Raw genomic sequence first — 24,256 nt, 5'->3', positions numbered from 1 at the left:
GAGAGGGATATTGGGGAGCTGACCCCCAGAGCCCGGTGCCTCATCCTATTGATCCACCTGAGCAGCCAGCCCAGCTCTTGCCAGCCTGGCTTCACGGCTCCGAGAGGGTTTATTGTTCTCCCTGCCCTCCGCAGAGCAAACAACAAAAGCAATCTTGCCTCCCGCACACAACTCCACCAAGGGATGCTGCAAACAAACAGAAATCAAACCTCTCATCACAGACGCTGCAAGAACAAGGAGAGGGGAGGAGGTACCCTCCGAATCCTCCCCCACCATTTTTTTTCACCCCAGGGGATGTGGGAAGGCACAGCCCACCCTGCCTGCCCCCCCGTACCGCACCTGCCAACCCCCCCTCCAGAGCACTCCTGCCCTGGGGGGGGCCACAGCTGAGCCAACATCCACCCCCTCTCCAGCTCCCTGCCCAGACACTCCCCAGCTCCTGCCTCCCACTGACAAGAAACGAGAAGAATGAGCCGCCTTGGATGCCACCGGCCAGTCCCTCAGCTGGGGAAAAGGCAACAGCCTTCACGGAGCACTGCATTTAAGTCAGCCAGGCCTTAAGACTCTACAGAGCTTAACAATCCCCTGCCCAGCTGTGGGAATGCCAGCGGCGTGGGAGATTTGGGAGAAAGCAGTGAGTTAACAGCATTAATGGCCTTGTTTCAAAATGAAGCAGAGACCACTCTATAAATCAATGCGTGGCTGAAGAGTTTACTAGGGTAGAAATTGGTATTGGAAGAAAAGGAAGAGATAAATAGCACATGAGTGCTAATTAGAGACACCTCCCTGCTGGCTGGCAAAGTCTTTCACCTCCAGCATCGCCGGAGCACCGGGGCAGCAGTTGTGGCTGCAGCACCTTTTGTGTATGCAGGACAGGGTCTTTGCAGAAGAGATGCCTGAGGTGTGGAAAGCCACTTGTTCCCATGAAAACTGAGGTCTGACATTGCCAGGGCAGATGATGATTTCTGTCTGGCTTTGCACCACCACTTGGAAGGGGAAAGGACCACAGCAAAACTTCCAATAGCAGGGTTTCCAGATAGAAATACCAAGCTGCAGATCCTCAGCTGGTACCGGTGGGCAGAGATCTGTTGGCTCACGGTACAGGCTGCCAGCTGGTGGCATCCCACTGCTCACCACAGAGCTGTGCAGACTTGTAGAAGATGAGGGTCTGGCCCAGAAGATAAAGAGGTGACAATCCTCAAGGAGCCCAGCTGGAGATGAAGCAATCGAGGGGCTGTGCTGTGCTTGACACTAGCACTGTCCCCCTGTGCTGGGACACAGCCCCCACCACCTGCAGAGACCCACCGAATCCTCGCCCGCCGCCTTTGACATGCCACCAGGCATCACCTGGGGAAAGGAACACGGTGCGGCGAGGCAGAGACCTTCCCCTGCCTGGTTAGGGGAAAGGGAGAAGGGTTCGACGGCTTCCCAACCAGCCGTCCCAAAACAGACCTGTCGGTCAGACAGCCGGGCACACTTCTCACTAGCACAACACCTTGTTCCACCAAAGCCACCCTGAGAGCAAGCCAAGGACGGGAGAGCCATGGCCCTCGCTCAGCAAACCTCAGCCAAAGCCCAGCAGTTTACAAGCACAAGCATAGCCCCATCGAAGTCGGTGGGCTAGATGCAGGACCAGAGCCCCATCTCCAAACCAGCCCAGGCAATGAACGCTGCCAGTCCCTCCAGCACAGCAGAAGCAGCAGGGACCAGTCCCTTCACCCCAGAGGGGACCTCCTCCCCACGTCCCCCTGCTCCTCTCTGCCCAGAAATGCTTCCCGAGGACGACGTGAGGCATTTGCACCGTATTAGGCTTGCAAAAGGACGCGCGCTTCATTTGGCAACCCACCAAGGGTGGTAGTTTTCCATCTCCTGTGGGGACCAGAGATCTTTTGGAGTATGTCATCTGGATGGGTTGGGCTGCTAATATTTTGGAGCCCTAAGCTAGGAGTTACACCTACGTTCGTTTTTATTTTTGCTTTAGATGTCTTCTCTGGTCCAATTATAGATTAATCACATTTTATCTAGCATCCGTTTCTCCCCCGCCTCCTTCCCCACCCCCATCAGAGAAGGAAAGAAAGAAAGAAACAAACGTGTTATTAATTGGCTGCTGTTTTCTGCTGGGTTCTTATCTGTGCACGTGAAACTAGGGAGGCTGGGGAAGGTGACTGAACAGCCTGCCAGCAGAAAGCAGGGCATTTTAAACCTGATTTTCAGAGAAAACAAAGCTCCTGTGATGACACTATCTGAGCATGTGCTCGCCTGCCTGCGTCCAACAGCTTTTAAAGCCATTGACTGATAACAGCACAGCCTCAAAAACCAAAGTTCCTACAGGTCTGTGAAACCAGAAGGCTTTAGTAAGCCCAGAGAAAAGGTGTGAGGTGCTGGTGAATGTACTGCTCATCAGACACCAGGGAATCCATAGGTGAGTGGCAATCTATAGGTGAGTACCACAGTTCCAGGGAAAATGCAAGTCCACAGGAAACCCAGGTGCTGGCCCACCTGGTCTGCCAGGGAAGGACCAATAACTCTGGAAGAGGACGAGGAAAGCACCATACTGCCTGATGACTGGCAAGGTGACAATTTGGAGGTGGGGAGGGAATTGTTAGGAGAGCGCAGAAGCAGAAACCTGTGGGACCCAAGCAAGGATGGGAAAGGAAGGACGGCTGCATTACAGTCCCCCAGAATTTACATGCCCACACCCTTTCTGGCCAGGGCGGTGGAGATACCTGATGTCCAGCTGAACACCAGCTTCTACTTTGCTCTTAATGCTCATAAAGCTGAAACCTTTTGCCAGCTGGAGCACGAGCCCAACAGATTTTTTGGTAGCATTTGTACAGTGTTAGTAGCTGACTGATCCAAGACTGGATGGGCTGGGATGATTCAACTTTGGCTGCACAGCAGAAGCAGTAATTTAATAAACAGCCAACAGCATCTCAGCAACCTCTGCTAGCCTCAAAAATCACCTCTCCCTGAGCTGCTCAGCCCATGTCCCACGCACTTGCGCTGAAGAGATTCCTACCTGCTTTGTGTCTATTTAACCTCCTGGTGCCATGAGCCAGCACAACCCACTCCAGTCCCTTCCCAGCAAAACCAAGACCTGCTAAGGCAGCAGAGAGTCCCGGGGAGACACCGTGTCCACATCACTCCCCTGAAGAGGCATCCCTCCCTGCTTGGCAGGGAGGATGGATATTGGCTGCCCCGGCCATGGCGAGATGCAGCCTCGAGCTCCAGGTCCCACAAGCTGAAACCAGTCACCTCCCTCGCTGTCCTCCCCTGAGCTGCTCTGACGCTACACCAAAAAAACAGAGGGACCAAGGGAGGCACTTGTTTCTGGCTATTTCCCCATGACCTTCTCATGGTCTTTCCCTCACCTGCGACTCTGCCACATACCATGGCCACACATGGCATTTGCTTTTTTTTTTTTTCCCTTTTCCTCTGTGCTTGCAGAGCAGCAAGCCTTTCTGCACCTCCTTCTGCTTCCCCCCTCCCTTTGCCAACATCCAGGAAGGCCCTTAGGGGACAAACACAGAATAGCCATTGGATTCAACACTGCCGCTTTTAAGGATAAGGTCCCCTTCTCCAGCCGCCTCCCTTCCACGGCCTCAGCAGATGAACCAGTAAAGCTCTGCAAACTGCTGAGCATAGGGAAGATCCCAACCTCCCTTTCCAGCCCTTCCCCACTTCCACCACAGCCGCCAAAGAAAGCCTCTGCAGAGAAAGGGCTGCTGTGCCTCCCAGGGAGCCCTGAGGGACAGTCGCTCTGCCTTCCCTCCTCATCCCAGAGAACCATGTTCCCGCATCCCCAGGGCACCGGAGAGGGCAAGGCACGGGCACCAGTGAGCTGCAGCACCGCTCCGGGCACAGAGAGCAGCCAGTCAGCTGCAAAATAGATCACTGGGTCAGGAGGCACTGTTCCACCGCCAGCTGCGGGGAAAGCACGAGAGACTCAAGCGATTTGCTCTCAAGCGCATCCTGAGCACGAGAACCGAGCTCCGGCAAGCAACGGCGTACTTACCATCTCGCGGCGTCGGCGGCGTCTGAGTGAAATAACTATTGGGCTTGTCTGCAAAGAAACAAAAAGACGGAGCTATCAGCAGTTCCCTTTGGCACACTCTCTCCTCCTCCTCCCCCCCAGACCTCTGTCCGCAGCTCCCCAGCAGCGTTTGGGCCAGCATTTCATTCCTTCGGTACGCATGGCCTGCGCAAGCAGGCACCAACACCCATGGAACACCCGGGAGGTCCTGCAAGAAGAAGGGAGCAGCAGAAACAGGAGCCGGGAGCCCCAGCTCTCCCAATAGTATCGATGGAGCATCTCTGGCTTGGGATCTGGCGGCAGCCCTCTTCTGCCTGGCAGGGCTGGGGCTTGCCTCGGCTCGTCGTGTGCCATTTCACCAGGGCGGCGATGCAAATCGTACTGTAATCACCTCGCACGCACGCACCCACCCGGGCACTGACTCACCAAGTCATTTGGGTTGAGCAGGACCGCACTGAGGAACGCTGCGGCCTCCAAGGCAAGAAGGCAAAGGTGGGAGAAAGGGGTAGCCTGGGGCAGCAGAAGGTGAAAACTCCCACGGACGTGACCGCAGGTCCCAGAGCAAGGTGGCACACAGCCTCGCCACCAGCCAGCCCTCTACATTTGGGTAACCCCTGATCAAGCAGGGGGGCGAGAAGAGTTCCGCTCAGGCAGCTGGCTCCACGGACCCTGCCATCCTGAGTGGGAAACACCCTAATGCCAGTGTCAAACTGGGCTCTGCTCTCTATTAAGTGATGTGCCCAGGGCCAGCAAAGCCAGGCTGTGGCAGAGGGCACTCCACTCCTTACGGGCCAGGCTCTTTCCCTACCACCATCACCTGGGCCCTGCTCCCGCCAGTGCTTTTTAAATGCATTTGTGCGTTTTACAGTTTTACACAGCTTTCTTCCAACCACACCACACCCCCCCGAGGAAACAGTGCATCCCAAAGCTAGGCTGGAGGATTTGCCTGCCCTCTAAAGGTTTTTCTCACAGCAGGTGTTTGGCACTTCCCAGCATCAAGGAGGTCAAAGACGCTGCTGCACGACGGCGTCCTCCTCCACAGGCTGCGCCTAGAGAAAGCCAGGCGTTGGGAGGGCGAGCACCTGCGCGAGGATGAAGCAACAAAGCACGGTGCCTAGAGCAGCTGGCAATGCATGGAGGTACCAACACCCAAGAGTGCAATCTACTCAGCCACACCAGGGATCAGATCAACAGCCTAACCTCAGGGAAAACTCCTCTGTCTTGCCCCAACCCTCTGCTGATTCTTCAGAGCAAGGGAACATAGCAGGGATCCTGGAGCATCTTCCACCCATTGCATATAGTGACAGGGCCCCCAATATTGTTCAGCAGGACTCACAGGAGCCCGTCTTCTGCTCCTCGCCTCCCACACAGCCCTGCCGAGATCCCCACCTCACAAACGGACCGACCGCGTCGCCCCCAGGAGCACCACCCGCGCTCAGACCTCAAGCAGCAGATCAGGAGACACAGTATTTCGGGGGGGGGGGGCAAGGGGAAAGGGGACACAGGACACAGAGGGTGCTGGCACAGCTGAGAGCATAAGCACACCACGCACGGTGGGGAGCTGGGGCTGGCCCACGCACGCCCGCCTTCGCAGCTCCATTCCGCAGTTCTGGGCCAACATCATCTCGGGGAAAAGTGGGGCACAGCTGCGGAATGGGCTGTCACCTCCCCGGCTTCTCCCCAGACAGCAGCATGCGAGCGATAAGCACCTGGGCACAGGGCAAAGCCCAGCCGGCAGCTGGCAGCGTCGGGAGGGCTGCTCCAGTGCCGAAACCCCAGCACGCCAGCTGACCTAACCCCTGCCTTTCCCTCCCACGCGCCCGGGGACACCTACAGTTGTTGAGGAAGAGCAGCACGGCAAATCCCAGCGTCGAGGTGGCCAGGAGGATGAGGCAGATGTTGCACGGGATCATGAAATACCGCACCACCAAGGAGACCTTGTGCTGGTACATTCGGTCCCGCTCCAAGGCCCCCGGCGCCATGGGGTACTGGCAAGCCGTCATGCTTGGCCGTCACGCTGCGGGCCAAAGCTCAACCCGCCGCCGACCCATCCAAGGCAGAGTAGCCGCAAGGCTCACATGGATCCCTCTTCCTCCCTTCCCGGTTGTCTTCGGCAGCTGCGACACCTAAGTTTTCCCGGAGATTCCCATCCTCTGCTTGCAGGAGGGCAGGGCAGGCCGGGGGCACCTTCAGGAGCAAGAGTTTGTCCCCACATCTGCCATCTCAGAGGCACAGCCTAGGAAGGGTCAGGTCTGAGCCCGCTCCGGAGGAACACGCACAGTCCTGTGCTCAGCAATCCCTCTTCCAGCCCGGGAGTTGTCAATCCACACCTGCCCGCAGAAAGCAAACTAAACAACCCCAGGCAAAAGTGCTGAGAGCTCAAGTTCTGCGGCCAAGCCCACCGGGACACGGACAAGCTGCTACCGGCGTGGGAACGGTGGGGGCTGCCGCAGCACCGACGCGCGCCGGCATCCGAGAGCGGGGCTGGGACGGAGACGGCGTGAGGGGTGCCGGCATGGGACCCCTCTCAGGCTCGCAGCCTCGGCAACGTCCGTATCGTCTCGGCAGGGATGGGAGGGGAGGTCTCACCGCTCGGCTGCCTCTCGGTTCCTCGCTCAGGCTCCGCACCAGCCTCGCTCCAGGAACGCTGAGCTTCCTCCGCCGTCCACGCCGTCTCCTCCGGAGCAAGCACCCCCCAAAGGCTCACCGGTTTCCGACCCTCCGGGACAGATCCTCGCAGCCGAGCGCCGGGAGCAACCCGAGGGTGCCGCTCAGTTGCCCCACGCCCCGGGTGAGGGCAGACGCTCCCGTTTCCACACCGAGGCTCCTTTCACAGCCGCTGCGCATCCATCCCCTCTCGGCTCCGCTTTTCTCCAGGGCAGCCGGTGAGCAGCTTTCCCCCGCCGCCGGGCTCCAGCTCTCCGGTACCCTCCCAGCCCTCCGGTGAGCAAGAAGGGACCGCAACCCCGGCTCGTCCCCTTCGGCGAGCTGCCACCTCGCCGGTAGAAAGCAACGGTGCCCGTCACGGCCACGGTGACGGCCGGAGCAGGCCAGCTCCCCTCCTCACACCGCTGTGACATGCCAATCCTTCCCGGAGAGATTCCAGCTCCCCGCGGAGCCCGGCATGGAGAAGCGACACGGTGATAGCGATGGAAAGCAACGGGTGGGCGACCCCGGGTGGGTTGGGGGCGTGAGACGGGGAGCTCGCAGACCTTAACGCCGACCTTCCGAGGGTTCACCCCACGCGTTGGCCGAAGGGAGAGAAGACGAAAGAGCGAGGAGGAAAAGCAGCCCCAAGCCGAGTAACGGCGGGAGCCCCCGCCCCACGCCCCACAAGTTTCCCCGCCCGCTCCTCTGCCCCGCGGGGGCCGCCGTCCCCCGTGTCCCCCCCCCCCGCTCCTTCTTTCCCTCCCCTCTGCCGGCAGCGGGTCGAGCCCCGGCAAGCGAGGAGGAGGAGGAGGAGGAGGAGGAGGAGGAGGAGGAAGAGGAGGAGGATTGGGGGGGGGAACGAGCCCCTCCCGAGCGCTCCGGCGGCCAACAAAGGGGAGGCGAGGGCGAACGGGCGCGGCGCAGACAAAGAGCGGGAGGCGGCGGGGGTCGCGGTGAAGCCGGTTCTTTTCCACCCCCCCACCCCTCCAACCGGGACCCACCGAAGCCCCTCGGCCTGCCCACTCGAGATGCTGAAAGGTGGAGAAAGTCTTCGTGGTTTTCCCAGCGTCGCCCCCCGCGTTGGGTAGCGGATTGGGGGGAGACCCCCCAGGGACAGCAGTACTAAACAAAGAGCAGGAGCAAGCCCCTAGTTACTGTTTTCCAGGACATTTATTCTAAAGGAGGGGGGGGACACACACCTTGCACAGCCCGGCAGCCCCACCACAAAGGTCTGAGGAGAACACGGAGGGGAGAAAAGAGGTGCTGGGACACAGATGCACCGTCAAGCTGTGCTGCTCCCTGCCTTGCCTACCTGGATATTCCTGCCCCCCCACCCCGGGGAAGCCAGAAGCCTCTGGTCACCACTTTCCTTGGCCAGGATGCTGCCAGCAAAGGTGCCAAGAGGAGAGCTGGGCTGAAAGCCAGAGGGAGGTCAGGGCCAAGAGCCAGGTTTCTGGAGGGCAAGTCCAGCAACGGGGCAAGAGCAAACAGCAGGGCAGGGCAGCCCTGCTACACCCCAGCACTTCCAAAGGCAGTGACCCCTGGTGTCCACAGCTCCCAGGGCCTCCACTCCATACCTGCTCCCCACGTCTCTGGTGAGACGGCATCCCTGGCAAAACACACACCTCCCAGCGAGCTGCTTCCCTGCCCGTGGTACCATGCTTCTAGAGTGCCATGACCTGACGCCTCATTTCTAAGGCACCGTGGTCCTTAGCAAACAGGCTGAGCTCTTCCTCACCGTGGAGGAAGAAAGCAGCTCTAGAGACTACGAACAAAACCCTGCACGAGGAAGGCCCTCCAGTGACAGAGCCACCCTAACACAAGTCTGGGCTGACTACACAGCCCTGCCGTTTCAGAGGCTGGTTTATCGTCTAAGCCAGACTCTTGTGGCCTCCCCTGTCCCCCAGGTGCTGCAGAGGGGCTGTCTGTACCCTGCTGTGTCACAACCAAGGCAAGGAAGGAGTCCTCAAACACCCATCCCGTGCTCGTAGGGCAAGACGAGCACTGTGGAGACGTGGCAGCGGGTAACCCCGCTGTGGTCAAACTGAGAAGCTCATCGCAGAGAACCTGCTTTGAGTTCCTCTCGTCTCCCCCTGCTCAGCACCAACCGGGCAGCTGCCGCAGCCAGGAAGGGAAGCACAGATTCCTCCTGGCCGCTGCCGGCAGCCACCACGCAAGGTCCAGGCTGTGGCACTGCCCCACGGCTCAGCAGCTCTCTCCTCTCCTCTCCTACTGGGATGGCAGCTACAGCTGGCCTGCCAGCGACTCCAGCTGCAGGGGGCTGCACAGCCCTCTTTTCCCTGGGGAGATGGCTGGACGGCAGCGTTCCCACCACCCGCTCCTCCAAAAGGCACCGATGACTCGAGATGGGAGAACAACCTCGCTGGCGGCACGTACCCCCAGCCTGCTCCTGCCACGCTGCCCCTCCCTCCCTCGCCTTGGCAATTCACCTGGAGCCCGAGGGACGCAAACACTAAAGCTGAATCCACCCACTCTCCCCTCCAGCGGGGAGATGCAGAGGAGGCTGGGTGGTCCTTTAGCAGGGCATCTCAGGCACCACGAGTCAGCAGGTTGTGGGGTCTCCTTGTGGGATTGGCACGAGCTGCCCTACAGCCGCACCACAAAGCCACGCTGCTCCTCTCTGCTGGAGACGTGGGCCGGGAACATCCTGGGTGTCCCAGCACCGCAGGTACAACTTGCCAAGAGCAGTACAGGGAAGAACAAAAAAGGAGAAGGGAGGAAAGAAATCCAAGTCACGTCCCAGACACTGCTCCTCTTTAAACCTGCATCGCTCCTTCGCCTCCCCGGGGACTCGCAGAACATGATCCCAGCTTGCTGCGAGTCACGGGCTGCATCCTAACCACCCTGCCAGGAGGAGAGCCCACACGAGCGCGGTGCCTGATGGCCTCACGTCCAAGCGGTAAGGCAGACCGGCACGCAAGAGCCCCCGAGATCCCAAGTGCTACAAGGGCTCAGCGGCAAACGCTCTGCCAAGCTGTCTCTCCCAAGCAGACCCCTTCTAGGAACCCATCTTAGGAGCCCCCTCACAAGCAAAGCAAAGAGCGCTGAAGAGCCAGCTGGAAAAGGGCTCCTCAGCCAGCACCTGAGCCCACAGGGCTGGCTCCTGGGACATGGCGCAACACCCCTCCCTTCACCAGCGATGAGAACTGGCTGAGCAAGTCGGAGGGCCCTGGCAACTGGATGGAGCCCCCCACCCCTCCAACCCAGTATTTTTCCCTCAAAGGGTAAGCTCAACTCCCTGCCGCTGCTACCCCATTTCTAGTGTCCTCCTCAGATACCACAGCCCCCTGGGAACTGCTGGAGCATCACTCAAGAAGCCAAGACCTTCCCAAAAAGTGAACAGTGTGCCCTGGCCCTCTCCTCCGCTTGGTCACTCTGTGGCCGGCTTGGCCCGGTCCTGCACCCTTCTGCTCTGCCCAGGGACGCAGGTGCCAAACTCCCGCCCCATGCCTTCACCAGCGAGTCTTTCGGATGAGACTTTATAATCAGAAGACCCATTTGCACGGGGGAGACAGCACACTTGCCTGGTTCATCCGTGTGGGTCATTGGTTTTGTCCCTTATCGCCTCCCCTCCCCAAAGCTGGCTGCACGTAGACACCCCTGTACAGCTCTGGCATTTCACAAATGCCCACGTCCTTTTTGCACCAGCTACAGCACACGGGGACAGCTGGGCTCCCACCCGCTCCCTCTGCCAGCTGGGCCCACCACGCATGCTCAGCCCTTCCCTTTACACTTCTGACACCAGCGCACGAAGGACCAGGCAGGAAAATACAGCAACACCTGACAAGGCGAAAGAGCACATAAAAGCCTCCTTTGGCTCAGAAGCAAGCAGCTCGGAAGAGCTGGCCGGTGAGCCCAGCGGCACCGAACGCACACTACCAGCTCCAGGCTGCTCTGAAGTGGGAAAGAGGTGGCTGTGCACGAGCCAAAGGCACCTGAGATATGGGGACAGCTCGGTCCCCCGGTACCATTACGTCTGGCTCAGTCAGCACTGGGACAGCCCAGCCTGGCCAGCCCCAGGGCAGAGGGGACTCATCCCTCAGCCACTCCGAGGTTCCAGAGCAGTCCATCCACACCACTGCTCATCCCTGCTCTAAGCAATGCTGCACGCCTGCGCCAACGCCATTTCTCCCCTTCCTCCTCCTTGGGACTGGAAGCAGCCTGGCTAAGGCTGTAGGTGTTCGGAGGAGGGCCAGCCCCAGCAGGGTGCAAGAGGCAGAAAGTCACCGCGTCTGCCAGGGAAGAAGAGGGAGGGATAGGGGAGAGCCAGCCAATTTAACACCCTCAGACACAGCTGCTATTCCTCTACTACAGGCAAGAAAACATTATCTTTGAGCTCGTCCATATTCCCCCCTGCCCAGTTTTCTAAATGAAAGTGTTCAATGCATTAAGGCCTCCGTGTGGTCACCAGCCAGTTTAAAGCCTGATGCCATTAATGGGTTTATTTCTGGGCTTTCAGAGAGAGGATGTCACAGCTGCTGCCAAAATGCAGCAGACAGGCTGAAGGAGCTGGGCTGGGTGCAGCCGGCAGTGTTCAGCGTGGCAGGACAGTAGTTTTATCCTCTTGCTTCTGAAGCAAGAGCTGGCAGGAGACATGAACTCCATTGCGGGGCCAGGGCAGGTCCTGGCACACCAGCACTGGGAGCAGCAAGACCCGTGCACGCTGCCCTGCATCTCTGCACCGACCTCAGATGTGGGGGGGGCTCACAGGCATCTCATGGGACCCCCGCACCCTCAAGCCACCAGTTACTTGGTAAGAGGTAACACCAGCAGGAGACACCAGTTTCATTTCCTTCACCTCCCCATTTCTGCCTGCCAGATATCAGCCTGCAACAGCAAAAATCAGCATTACTTTGTGAACTGACTGGCAGCTGTCGATCTCTCCCTCCACACTGAGCTAGAGACCTTGCAGAAGCCCCCAGCTCCTGCTGTTGCCAGGCTGATTCCCCACCTGGCTCCCTTCTCGCTAATCCTGTTTGGCAGGGAGCTAATTGGGATTTATCTGACAGCACCCAATACCTAGAGAGCCATTTGTGCTTCCTCTGGGGAGGGTGAAGAGGAGGAGGAGGAGGGAGCCTGCAGAAGGCATTTGCACATTCTCCCTTCCCCATGCCCTCCTGCAGTTTTACAGGCTAATTACCAGCATTACAGAGAAAGGAGCAGGAGGGGGAGAAAGTGGGGATTTTAATTATTTCATTTAACACTTGGCAGGACCCAGCTTGACTCCTGCTGAGCAGCGCTTGGAAATAAAGAGCTTTTAAACCCCATCAATGGGAGACGAGGGAGCGGTGCGGGAGATGGGGCTGGGGTGGCGAGCCTCACGGCTAGGTTGATGTGCGTGCTGGGAGTGGAAAAGGGTGTTAATTCACACCATTCCTAATAAACAGCCGTGCCAGGCGGTGCTGGACAAGGGGTGCTGGGCTGCCTCTGCTGAAGAGGGGGGTTTCCCCACTTAATGACTTTGCCCTCCTACCGCGCGACACCGGACCATGCAGCTGTCTTCCAGATGCGCTATGGGATGCCTGAGCATGGAGCATTGGAGCAGGCCACACGCGTGCACCCCGGGGAAAATACAGGTCACCCTCTCCCAGCACCACAGGCCTTTCTCCAAACTGGCGGTCTGCACTCCACAGCCTGCAGACACACTGTGTTGCAACTGGAAGACAGCCCCTCCATTAAGAGATGCTCCCCCACACGCACCGCACAAAGCCCGCACCTCTTCCACCTAGCTGCCCATATGAGTTTTATGATGTCTCTGCCTCCCCGCTTGAAAAAGAAAAAAATAAAACCAGGTTTGCACGCAGAACTTGGTGTCCAGATCTAAAAGTACAGGGCTGCTGCTCAAAAGCAGACACACGGCAAAGCAAAAGCAACCCAGGGGAGGGAGGCGATGCGTCTCGGTGCTACGCCACGCAGCTCCCCGCTGTTCCAGCCAAGGAGCCTAAGCACTTTTTACCCAGCCCCGTCATCCTGTGCCTTCGCAAAAGCAAACTGCTGCCCCAGGCGACTGCTCGCATGAACTGCTGGGCTCCTGCTGGGACCCATGCTCCTGGCCCCGACTCTTTGTCCCCTGCGAGCCCAGCTTGCAGGCTCCAAATGAGGCAGCCGGGCTTGAACCCAGAGCCTGAGAGGACTTTGCAGACCAAGGCACCCAGCTAGGGATTTCACACCCTCAGCAGCCACTGCCTCCCTCCTCCATCGTTCCCAGGAGAAGCACATTCCCCGCTGCCTTGCTACGCTGCCAGGACAGCTGCCCGCTGCAGGACTCCCATCCAGGAGCGATGCCGACAACAGCACCCGGCTTGCAAAGAGATGAGCCAGGGTGACGCTGGGACAAAGATCCCTCCGCTCTGTCCCAGCTGCGTTCTCCCAATATTCCGAGGATGTCCAGAGTGGGGTGCGTGCAGCACTACAGCCCCAACCCTGCAGCCGGCCGGCAGCCCTCGGCTCCTGCAGCAGGCTCACATCGCCACCTGCCGCTCTCGCCAACCCATCCATGCCGAGACATGCTCCGGCCAAGAGCCGAGCGGAGCTGCCCACAGCATCTCCATCCACATGGCGTGGCAGCGGTGATGGGGAAGGGAAGCTTCTCCCTTGCTGGGGGACAAACAGACCTCTCAAACGCTTCAGGGGCTACGGTCTGCTCTGAACTTACGTTATCCTGTGGCTACTGTTTTTCTGAGACAGCATCAACTCCCTCCGGCAGAGGAAGAGCCTTGCCTGGCTACTGGAGTGGCTGAGAGTGAACGGTCCGAGACTTCAGCCTCTCTATGTGCTGACTGAGTTGGCTGAGCTGTAAGTCGTCACTTCTGCCAAGCCTCTTCCAAACATACACCAGTTGCTTTGCAAGCTGATGTAAACTTGTTCATCTGCAAGGGGGTGTGAGGATCAGCTGGTGTTGCAGAGTTCTTCAAGGATATGATAACACGGGGGGGTGCAAATAGGAAAAAACAGTAGAAAACAAATGATGAAACAAACCTACAGCACATTTCTGGAGCAGAGACCCAGACAAAAATTAGCATGTATCCCTGGCGCTCTGGATACCTTCCCACCAGGAAAGCAGCTGTCACCGGGGTGCTTCCAGACAATAAATGACATCCTTCAGCAACAGGGGTGGGGGTATGCCTCATGCTGTGTCTGCCCGAAAGAGCAGCGTTGGCTGGAGTTAGGGTACTGCCAGTAATCTCAACCAGTGAGAAAACACATCGTGCCAGTGAGAACCAGGCACACAGAGAGCATGAAAGCAGAGGTACCTCACTAGAACACCCCAATTTCTGCCCACCCAGACCAGCACTCAAGGAGTTGAGTAGCAGTGGGGCGATGCAGGAATGGCCAGCCCATACCCTGAGCAAATGTGAGATATCCTGACAGCAGGAGCACGTTTGCCATGCCAGCTGTACAAAGTGCTGCAGGCAGAGGGAGTGCTGGGAGCAATATTCAGAGGAGGGCCTGCCAGCCTTCAGCCAGAGCTGCTCTGGAGAGCAGAAGCTGAACGCCATGGCACCAGGCAACCCAGTAGCTCTCTGCCACCTCCTGCCAGCCAGGGCTCCGCAGAGGAGCGGTGGGTTTGCCCCCAGTTCAGCTGGACACCTCACCCTGCTCCTGACCCTGGACCAGGAGCTGACTTATGGCAGCCAAGTAGTGCTCTCCCTGCACCTCTCCCACACAAGACGGCTCGCAATGGCTAGAAATTACACCTGCACCCTCGAGCGATGCAGCTCTGTGCCGGTCAAGCACCAGTGCACAGGGCGCAGGGCTCCCACGGAGCAGCTCCGAGACAGATGCTCGGTCGTGGCCGTGTCCGGCACCCGCCGCAGACAAAAGCATCAGCCCCGGGCCCCGGTCCAAGCTGTCTGGTGCGGCAGAGCTTTGTTAACCACTTCCCATAAAGCAGACAAACCACAAGAGCCGCGGAGCAGTGCAAAACAGGCCTCCTGGGAACACGCAGAGCCAGACTTACCAGCAGGACGAGAGCCGGCAGCGTCGTCCCCTCCCGCAGCGGCAAGAGGGGACACGCAGCCCGTCGCCCAGCTCCACAGCGGTGGTGCTCAGACAAACCCCGTGCAGACCGCTTCTTTGGGGAGAGCAAAGCCCCCCCGAGCTACACGGTAAGGTGGAAGGAAAAGAGCTCAAGCACATCACTAGAAAAGAGAAAGGAAAAACGCGTGCTCTCAGCGGAGAAGGGCAGCTGCTCCAGTTGCATTGGGAAGGCAGGGAGAGCCGCAAGAGCCTAAGGGAAGGAATGGAAGGGACACCCTCTCCTCTGACCAACTATGGTCCTGCTCGGAGATCACTCGCAGGCACTGCGGAGAGGCTTGCACGTTGGATGGGGACATGGCAAGGGGGTAGTGGGCAGCCCCAGGAACCCAGAGCCTTTTTCTCCTGCCCACCTCCAGTCTGGGAGAGCCGAAAGCAGGCAGCATCCAGCTATCGTGCTGTCAACCACCCACAGCTGAAAGTAAAACGTTTGTGCCCGTGTTGCAAGCAGTGAACGGCATCCAGTCGGCGGGGCTGCTGGCAGCACCCGGGAGGAGAGGAGAACGCTCTCCTGCTAGGAAACGCGCAAGACTCAGTTTATGCATCTCAAGGCCAAGAGATGAGGGAAGCTTGAGCCGGCAGGGGATGCTGTCGGCTTGGATAGCTTCTCTCCTTGCTCCCGGACCAGGGTCTAGGCCAAGAGTATGCGGCTTTCAATAAAACTTTTATGTCCCTCTGGTCCCTCTCCAGCGCTTTTGCAGCAAGGGCACGTTTCCAAGCAAACCCTTAGCCTACCCCTCCCGAGCTGCACAGTATAGTCTATATATTATACATAATGAGGGGCACCAAACAGGGAGGAATTACAGCAGCGATAGCTTTAAAGAGCTCACCAGCCACAGCTGGTCCAGTCCCTTTTCCTCGGTTCAGTGGGGTTTGACACAGCCAGCCGCAACGCCCAGACCAAGGCTAGCTGAGCGGCCACAGCTCCGTCCCACCCCATGTCGCACCAAAAATCCAGCCGCTCATCCAGCTACGGATGTGGGTCAGCAACGAACCTAAAGGTCTCCAGACGAGCAGAGCGTGGGCGGAGGAGCAGCTCCAAAGTCAAAGCTGGTGCAGAGAAGCGTTTTGATACCTCTGCACCCCTGCCCGTCCGTGGCAAACACAGACCTGGGACTTTTTGCCACGGCAGGGCTGCTGCCCGGACATGGCGGAGAGGGTCAGCGGCACAGGGGGGCATCGCGCTTGCCCCGTCCTCCAACCCGAGCCAGCCGATGCGTGCGAAGGTTTGTGCACGCAGGGGGAGGGCGTGAGATGAACTGCCAGCCCCAACCGCATGCCAAACGCCTTCCTTACATACGCTCTGTATCCACAGCCACCAAACAAAGGAGCTGGCCACGAGGCTCCCGGGATGCCAGGATTCCCAGCACCGGGGATCACAGGGAAGCGGGCACCCAGCCAGCCTGCAGCCATGTACACCGCACACCCTTCCCTTGCCCGCTAAGGGCTGCTCTCATCAGCCAGAGCACGCACATGGTTTGTTTTAATGACTGGGATTCACCGTTTAAAAAAAAACCAAACGTCCATGCAGATGACAGCTGGGGGTGAGATGAGCCACTGCCGACACAGGACGGGGCAGCTGAGGCGAGGGGACCAAAGGAGCAGGGACAGGAACGCTTTAGGGGCTTCGTCCCGTGCCCACCCTCCACTTGCTTTTGCTAGAAAGCTGCCCAGAAGAATTGTCTGTGGCATGTTTGCCCCACACTTGCAGCTTCACAGCTCAGTCAGGACGGAGGGCAGGCACAGCCTCTGCCCTCGACCTGCTGGCAGCAACGCTCTGCCCTCCTTCATTAATTACATCAAGTGCAGCCCGCACCGCAAAACCCCGAGGCCAGGTCAACGGGCGAGCCCGTCCGTTGTACCTCCAGTATGAACTGGAATAGTGCTCTCCCCCACCCTCCCCAGGAAGCTGGTGAAGGTGAGAGGCTGAGGATGGAGTTGGATATGAGGCAAGCACTAGGTGAGAGATATCCTTAGATCACAGTTTCACACCCACAGCGCTCCAGAGGCTTGGTGCCACGGCAGCTCTCGCTCGCTTTGTGCAAGGACGGTAGGAATCCAATCGAGCCCAGGCAACAATGTGGGGCCGGGCGATGTGGAGGCAGAGGGGAAAGCAGTTCTTCAAACTGTGATCTAAAAGCAATAGCTCCCTTTGAGGTGAGCGCACACTCTGCAGCCGAGAGGCTGTGGGGATGGGTGTGCCTGTACCCACCTCCAGAAGGTTTCTATTGCTCCAGCACATCCCGAGTGGATGGAAGAATGACATGGACTAGCCAACGAATCTGATGGTGGATGGAAAAAATGGTATTTTTTTGCATGACGCACCACCACTTACCAGCAAGAAGCTTCCTATGTTCTTTAGAAAGCAGGGGAGGGGAAGGAAAAAAAGGAGAGAACAAAACAGTTAGAAACAAGAAAACAGACAGCTAACCCAAAGTTTTCGTACCCTCCCCCAAGCCCCCTCCTCCAAAGCTCCGCTATCAACACCACCTGGGGCAGCTTCCATCCACCTCTTCCAGCCCTTTCCAGGCAGCATCGGGCACTCGCTCCCAAACTACCCCAGAAGATCACGGCCAGGTTGCTGGCACCTGCGTCCTGGGGAGGAATTCCTTATCCCTGGCCCAGCAATCCTACGTCTCACACAGAGGAAGCAGGAGAAAACCAACAGCTCACGTGTAGCAGACATGGGTGTTTTTGGCACTGAGAGATGGCCCAGCCACCAAGCCGTGCCTCTGGGGACCCACGCGTGGCCCGGGACTGGGCGCTGGTGGCTGCGAAGGACCGGGTGCAGAGAGGGCAGCACGACCAGGACTGCCACTGCCACCTTTGCTTCCAACACAGCAACACGCTGGCGGTTTCCCCAGTAAAACCCCAATTCTTCCAGTAGTAACCCTCATTTTCAGGAACATCGCTTGTCCCCTCTGAGTTTGTTTCCGCCCCCACCTTCTAAGCCCATCGATTTAAACGTGTTTTCATGGCACGATGGGGTCCCAAATCTGCAGGTAGCCAGAAAACAGCAGGATCCTGATGTTACCGATGATATTGCACACTGCAACAGCCTAAATCACGCACAGCAAAACAAGGGAGAAACAGAGAGCCCCAGAACCAGAACACTAAATAGGTGCAAATGACAACAAAAACCCTATCGGGAACATCTCAGCACTCCCTGCTGACTATCAGCCAGACAACACAAGCATGCTGGGTTAGATACCACAGTTGATTTGATCCACGGAGAAGCCTGCACTCTTTCCTTACAAGGACGGCTAAGGGAGGTCCTGGAGAACGTAACAAGTGCAGCCAAGACTCGGAAGCCAACATGCATTAACTGTGAAACTTCGTGGGTTGCCTTGTTAACAGATGATTTTCTCAAACCAAACTCACAATTTGGAAACGTTCAGGAGCTAAGCCTGGAGTTATCCGCAGCCATGCCAGCTTCCCAATACAGGCTCCCACGGATCAGATATTTCCCATTCAACTCAAAGGGGCACATCCTTTACCATTGCAGCTTGATACCTCCCATCCCAATGCATCACCTGGGCCAGAACTACTTTTGAAGTCTAGGAAACCAGAGCACAAGACGAAACAAGGTCCCCGACCCACACGATGAAAGAGAAGGTTAACAGTTAAACAGCTGAGCATTTTAACAGTCGTTATTGAGCACAGCCTATTTATCTGCAAGTAATCTATGGCAGTATAGAAGTCCTGTAACCGTTATAGTATTCATTCTAGATGCCTATGGAAATAAGAGCTGTTCTCACAGCCAGGTCCTTGTCCCACCAGGACATGAGCATCTCCTAGTGTGAAATGCAGCTCAACCCCTCTTTTCTGTTCCACTCAGACCACTCTGCCTCCTCACAGGACCACAGAGTAACTACTAGATAGTTAAGAGCAGGTTGGAGCTTGGAGTACATGGTGCTTCTCATGTGCTTTTCTCAGGCTGGACTCTCAAAGGCTGCTGAAAAAGGACAGACAGGGAGCCCCAGGGGAAGCACGGCCAGACGGGTGGGATGCAAGGGACGGAGGTGGGCGACTCCCCAGGGAAAGGGAGCATGCTGGGCCACATAGCAGAGGAAATGGAAGAGGAGGAAGATAAGGATGCAGCTGGAACAGAGAGCCTCACCCACTGCCCCGGTACCCGGGCTGAGGGGTGCTGAGGCTTCCCCCATGCTTTGGATGCCACGTTAGCAGCAGCTCCCACAATGGGCTGCAGGACGTGGGTGATGTGACACTGTGAAGAGTCCTGACAGCTCACTGTGACTATTAGGGGAAAAACAAAGTGAGCATTGAGGGCTGGAGACGGCCCCATGCCAAGGAAGTGACGTGCAGCCTTCTCCATTGGCAACCGGGAGCCCTCTCAGCTATAACCTGTTGGGAGATGGAGGGAAGAAAGGGAGAGGGGAAAAACAGCTTAAAAATATCCCAGAGCAGCACAGTTATTTTGGGATTTTAATTTATAAAAAGAGGAAGAAAAACAGAAATGAAAGCCAAGACCCCATGGCCAGCTCTGGTGCAGATGAAATATTAGTGTCTGGCTGCAGGACTGCAGCACTCCCTCCCTTCCTTTGCTCCGACGCCTCTACATTAAAATTACGTGGATTGCGCTGTCTCCGTCACAACCTTTTGTCCTTTGATTTCAGGGGATTCATCTCAACCGCAATCCCGCGCCGAAGGAAAGGATGCGAATGCCAGCGTGGGAGACGGGCAGTCACTGCGGGGAACAGAGCGCGGGCAGTCATTAGGTGTTGCGTATTTTGGGGGCCGTTCCCATCGAGCAGGGGAAGTCTCAGGTCCCCTGCCTTTGCCGTGTGGGCGTAAAGCAGCTCACCCAGCTCAGCCTGGTCACCTCAGGCACCGTGGCAGAAAGCCAGCAGCTCCCTGGCAGCGGCCGCCGCACAACGCTCGGTCACGCATCCTTTACTGCGCACACAGCACTTCTCACCCAACTGCTGGGGGGGGTCCCTCAGCCGCTGGCACCCCAGGGATCCGCCCCCGCTCCCCAGCAGGGCACCGCATGCCTCCGCCGCAGCCCTGCGAGGCAGCCCAGACCACGTTGCCTAACGCGCACAGGACAAGTGACATGCCCAAGGCCACTGCGTGAGAAAGGCAGTGGCAGAGGTCAAGCAAAAGCTCGTTTCCCACGTGCATTCCCAAAGCAGCACTTTTTCTTTAAGGTACCCCTGCAGGTAGGTCCAACTGGGGTGGGGAGACCCTCGGGTCCAGCTGGGGCTTTGTGCTGGGTAATGAAGTGTCACTGCCTGCCCGCCGCTGGATAGCAACTGAAGCTTTCATATGCAGATGGCAAAACCCGATGTTCACTGGGACTGGAACAGCAGCTGCTTTTCAGAGTCAGGGGAAAACCAGAAGGAGCGAGATGGCGACAAAGAGAAGATGAAGTTGCCTGGCCAAGACCCCCGCAGAGCTGCCAACTTCAGTGCTGCAGCCCTCAGGAAATGGGAATTGCAGCTTTTTAGCACCAGGACGAGAGACAAGAGTGCTGCTCCGGGCCCAAATCCCACCTGGCTGCTTGGGCTGCAGAACAGTGGGGAAGAGCCCATGGGATGAGGGCTGGGTGAAAAAAAAAGGGTCAGTGTCCCCCGTGAGTGCTGCTAGCTCTAGTTTATGGGTAGGGAACAGAATCCCAGAAGGGTTAAGGGACTTGAGACAGACCCACTCAGGCTGGCGTTGCCACAGCAAGACTGACCGCTTGACCCCGTGGAGCCAGAAGTCGCCTGTGACTCACGGAGGTCTCGGAGCCAAAAGCGGTCCGGACCTCTCTTCTGCTCAGCAACAACAGCCACCCACCCACGCAGCGCTGCTCCAGCGCCAACATCTCCGGATGGTGTCCCGGACACCCCGGCACCTTCCCACACACGCTGACCTGCCGAGCTTCCACCCTGCGGCTCCTGCTCCTTCTTCCTAAGGTTCGGGAGATCACGCCGCTCCGGCAGGGTACACACGTTCTCCCTCTCGTTTTTAGAACAAAAGCACAATTGAGATGAGTAACCCCAGAGCCTGACCTGCCTTTCAACTCCAGCAAATTTCACTGGGCTTTGATTTTTCCCTTCGTCGTGCTATGGCTCAATGAAGCAGCTGTTAACATCAAGAAGGGGGAAAAAAGTTTATTTTACTATATATTAAATAAAACAAAAAAGAAAGGAGAGAGGGAGGCTCTGTTCCAAGGTCAGGCACTTGACTGCAGAAAGTTTTCCTGGACAGAAACACACTCGGAGCGGGGGAATACACCCGAGCTTTGCAGAGAAGCAATGCAGAAGAGGAAACTGGTGCCTGTGCCATGCCTGGGGAGTGCAGGGCAGGCATGCAGCCATGGCTGGAACAAAGCAGACCTACCCTTCCGGAGCACCCACTACATACTTTTTGACTTACTCCTGCCAGAGGCTGAGCCGTTATGTCACGAAAAGTGGTACTTCTGAGAAACCACATGCGACTTGGACAAGTCGCCCGACACAGCTGTTGCGAGGCCAGAACTATCTCCTGCTTGGTAGCTCAGTTCCCGAGACACTTGACCAACGCATATCCCTGACCATTTCCCTGCTGCTCGGGTCAGAAGAACTCACCGAGGCAAGCTGTCCTCTGGGAAAACCCTGCCTGGAGATCCCAACCTGAAGAAGAGGTCCTGTAAGATGGTCTTGCAGAAAGACAACTGCTAACCGAACGTGGGCTCTAGGCAGGGCAAGGGCTTTCCTCCGCAAGTCTTCCTTCGAAGCGGGAACCAGTGGAGGGCACTGGGGGGTGGATATTGTTCACCTGCACCCCCCGCTCAGTCAGATGACAGTGCACCCATGGGAAAAAGCTGGACCGCCTGCAGAGCCAGAAGAGATGGGCCCTGAGGGGCCAAGAGGGATCCCTGATGGATCCCAGAACCCCAACAGCACAGTGTTTTCTTTGCCCTCGCACTAACGTCGCCGATAAGCCTGCCAGTCAGATCCAGGTTGGACTGTCTCATTCCCAAGGAAACCAGCCAAGGGTTCCCACGCCACCTTCCCGCTGCTCGGTGCACAAAAGCAACACAGACTTCCTGAAATCCCTCTCTCCGTGACCCTCCCTACTGTTTCTCTGCATCCTGCTCCAAGGCCACATTCTGCACTGAGATAACAAGGCACTTGCTGCCAAAACCAGCAGCCAAGGGGCCCGGGATCCACGCAAATCTGCATTCAAACAAAGACCCGATCTGAACGGTCAGAAACTAAAGGTGAAGCCCTGTGGCTCGGGTTTACCTAACCCACCTAAGGCCAGCGTGGGATCTCTGGAAGAGCTGGGGGCCTGGGTGCCAAGGTCCCAGCGAAAGCCGGGGGTACTCGGGCACCCACCTCCCAGCCGCAATGGGCAGAGCGGTGCTGGGAGGGAGCCAGCCGTCGGGCAGGCTGACAGCTCGGCCCTGCAGGAACGGGCAAGATCTGCGGCACCTTCCGCGACCGGTGACGGACACAAGGAGCTGGAGCAAGCCAGAATAGCCAGAGACAGTTTCCATCAATTTGACAATTCAATCCCTACGCAAAGAAATGAAACCCACGCGATCGCACACTAAAAAAAGAAAATGCCTGCGTTTTCCTTGCAGTTGGCGCTTAATTCAGGAATTTTCTTAAGTCCGGGGCATCCAGCCGTCCCTGCTCTTGTAAATTACACACTAATTAAGCGCATTACGCTTGCTCTCAAAAACGTATCAATCAATTGGCATGCGATCAGCATCCAATAATTGCTGCTGCCGAAGAATTTCAGCCTCCCTGGAGAGATGCAATTTTGCGTGTTAATTGTTTAGGTTTGGCAAGCAAGATGGGAGCTAATGAGCAGCCCAACTGCCACCTTGGGAGAAGGGTGCTGCTGAAGAGAGAAGAGGAGGCAGGGATTTTCCCACCTTCCTCTATTCCCAAGCTCTGAGGAACAGTCCCCAAAACACAGCCAGAATTGAAACCAGATGTGTAGGAAGTGTCTCATTAGCAGTAATTGCTTTGCAAGGATTTGAGGTTTCCCCTCTGTGCCACCACCAAACACACTTTTAAGAAGCTGCCGTGGGTTGGGTACCAGGATGCACTGGTGGGGGGGAGGAAAAAACCCACAGGGCAGAGTCTCTACTACACTAACATTTTTATTGAAGCCAGAGAAAGTTTACTCAGACTGGGCTGGCTGCAGGCATCAGCCCGCTGAGTGGCAGAGGATCACCACTCCAGCAGATTAAGCTGAAAAAACTCAGCATCTCAAACCCTCTTTCTGGAGCGTGGCTCATCACGGCCAAATGATTCGTGAAATAGCCTCGTGATTAGCTCCCTTGCACCCTCCCTGCTTTCATAAGGGAGAAAACAGGCACAAGACACTCCAGGAACTCTTCTCCTTCCCTGCAACTCAAGGCTGATTAGAGGATCTGGCAGGGACTCTAGGCTTCCCTTACCCAACCATCCCTGCTTGTAATGTTACCTGTGGAGTGATTTTCCTTGGATTACAGGGCTGAACCCAGAACAAATCAAAGCCAAAGACACGATTAAGAACAGGTCAATCAAGTCCTTGCGCAGAATCGCAGAGCTGTTTCTGTTCCCCAGAATAGGGAGACCCAAAACATGCCAGGATAGCCATGAGCTGCGTCAGGGACCGAATGAGACCAGAGACCCCCTCTGCTCAGCCCTCGGCCCCTCTGAGTCCCTGTGGCATCAAGAGCCATTATTTTCCCCGTGCTGCACAAGTTTCCCACGCCAGGTGACAATTTACCACCTAGTCATTTGACTAAATCATCCCTTTGTTCTTGTGCTGAATTTTGACTTCTTCAAATAAAAGCGCAGGCAGAATCTCTGATTTATAGCCGACCATCTTCATAATTCCGCCTTCCTGCACCCCACACAGCACTAGCTTTGATCATACCTCAGAAACACAGAGGGAAGCAGACAGCGGTTAAGCAGCCAGCACACCCAGCCGGTCTCATCCCCTCCCAGGGAGGCTGAGCTGGCACACAGACCCACAACCCCTGCTTCAGGGACCCGTGGTTTATTATCCCGAGACAGAAAACCTTGGGAAGCAGCACCTCGTGCTCCAAGCTCCCAGCAGAATCGCCTCCCCATGCATCCCTCAGTGAGGGGAAGAAGCTATGGGGGTACAAAGCTGAATGGGACAGGGTTGTTACCTGCTGCCCGCTTTGTCACCTTGCTAGAAATGGGTGAGTCCGTGCCTTAAGCGATTTCCCTGTCCCAGATGCAAATCCCCACAACCGGGGTAGCATGAGGGACCCCAGTCCCAGCTGGGGTACACTCCCAGGAGGAGAAGGGACCTCTCTTCCCCCCCCATTTCCTTCTCCAGCCTGTGCAAGACAAAGGACCCAGTCTTTGCTAGACATAAACTAACTGTAACAGCCGCCCCCAGGGACAGGGTGAATGTCAGAGGAGGAGTAGGCACCCGCATTATTTTTGGTGAGAAGAGCATAACTGAGAGCCTGCAAATCTCCCGTATTCCTTGGGCTCCTTTCTCAAGTCCCTTTAGCATGCTGCGTCCCCTCTCCCCCCGCAACGCGAGCAG

At 57.2% G+C, this 24,256-nt stretch overlaps 1 protein-coding gene across 4 annotated transcripts in view; it reads right to left on the bottom strand.

Annotated features, from left to right (window-relative positions):
* Positions 1-24,256, bottom strand: part of AGRN (agrin) — a 126,057-nt gene that overhangs the window by 61,371 nt on the left and 40,430 nt on the right. For 2 of the 4 annotated variants that reach the window (XM_069782621.1, XM_069782622.1), the window contains exons 3-4: positions 17,076-17,096; positions 4,016-4,063 (exon numbers count right to left, since the gene is read on the bottom strand). In XM_069782621.1, the coding sequence (XP_069638722.1) occupies positions 4,016-4,063; positions 17,076-17,096 (69 nt within the window). The remainder of the gene's footprint in view (positions 1-4,015; positions 4,064-17,075; positions 17,097-24,256) is intronic. The other 2 variants (XM_069782623.1, XM_069782625.1) reach the window with 1 other exon arrangement.

This window comes from Haliaeetus albicilla, chromosome 4, assembly GCF_947461875.1.
Source record: "Haliaeetus albicilla chromosome 4, bHalAlb1.1, whole genome shotgun sequence".
Classification (NCBI taxonomy): domain Eukaryota; kingdom Metazoa; phylum Chordata; class Aves; order Accipitriformes; family Accipitridae; genus Haliaeetus; species Haliaeetus albicilla.
Note: the sequence above shows the minus strand (reverse complement) of the source record. Positions and strands in the feature narration are given on the sequence as shown.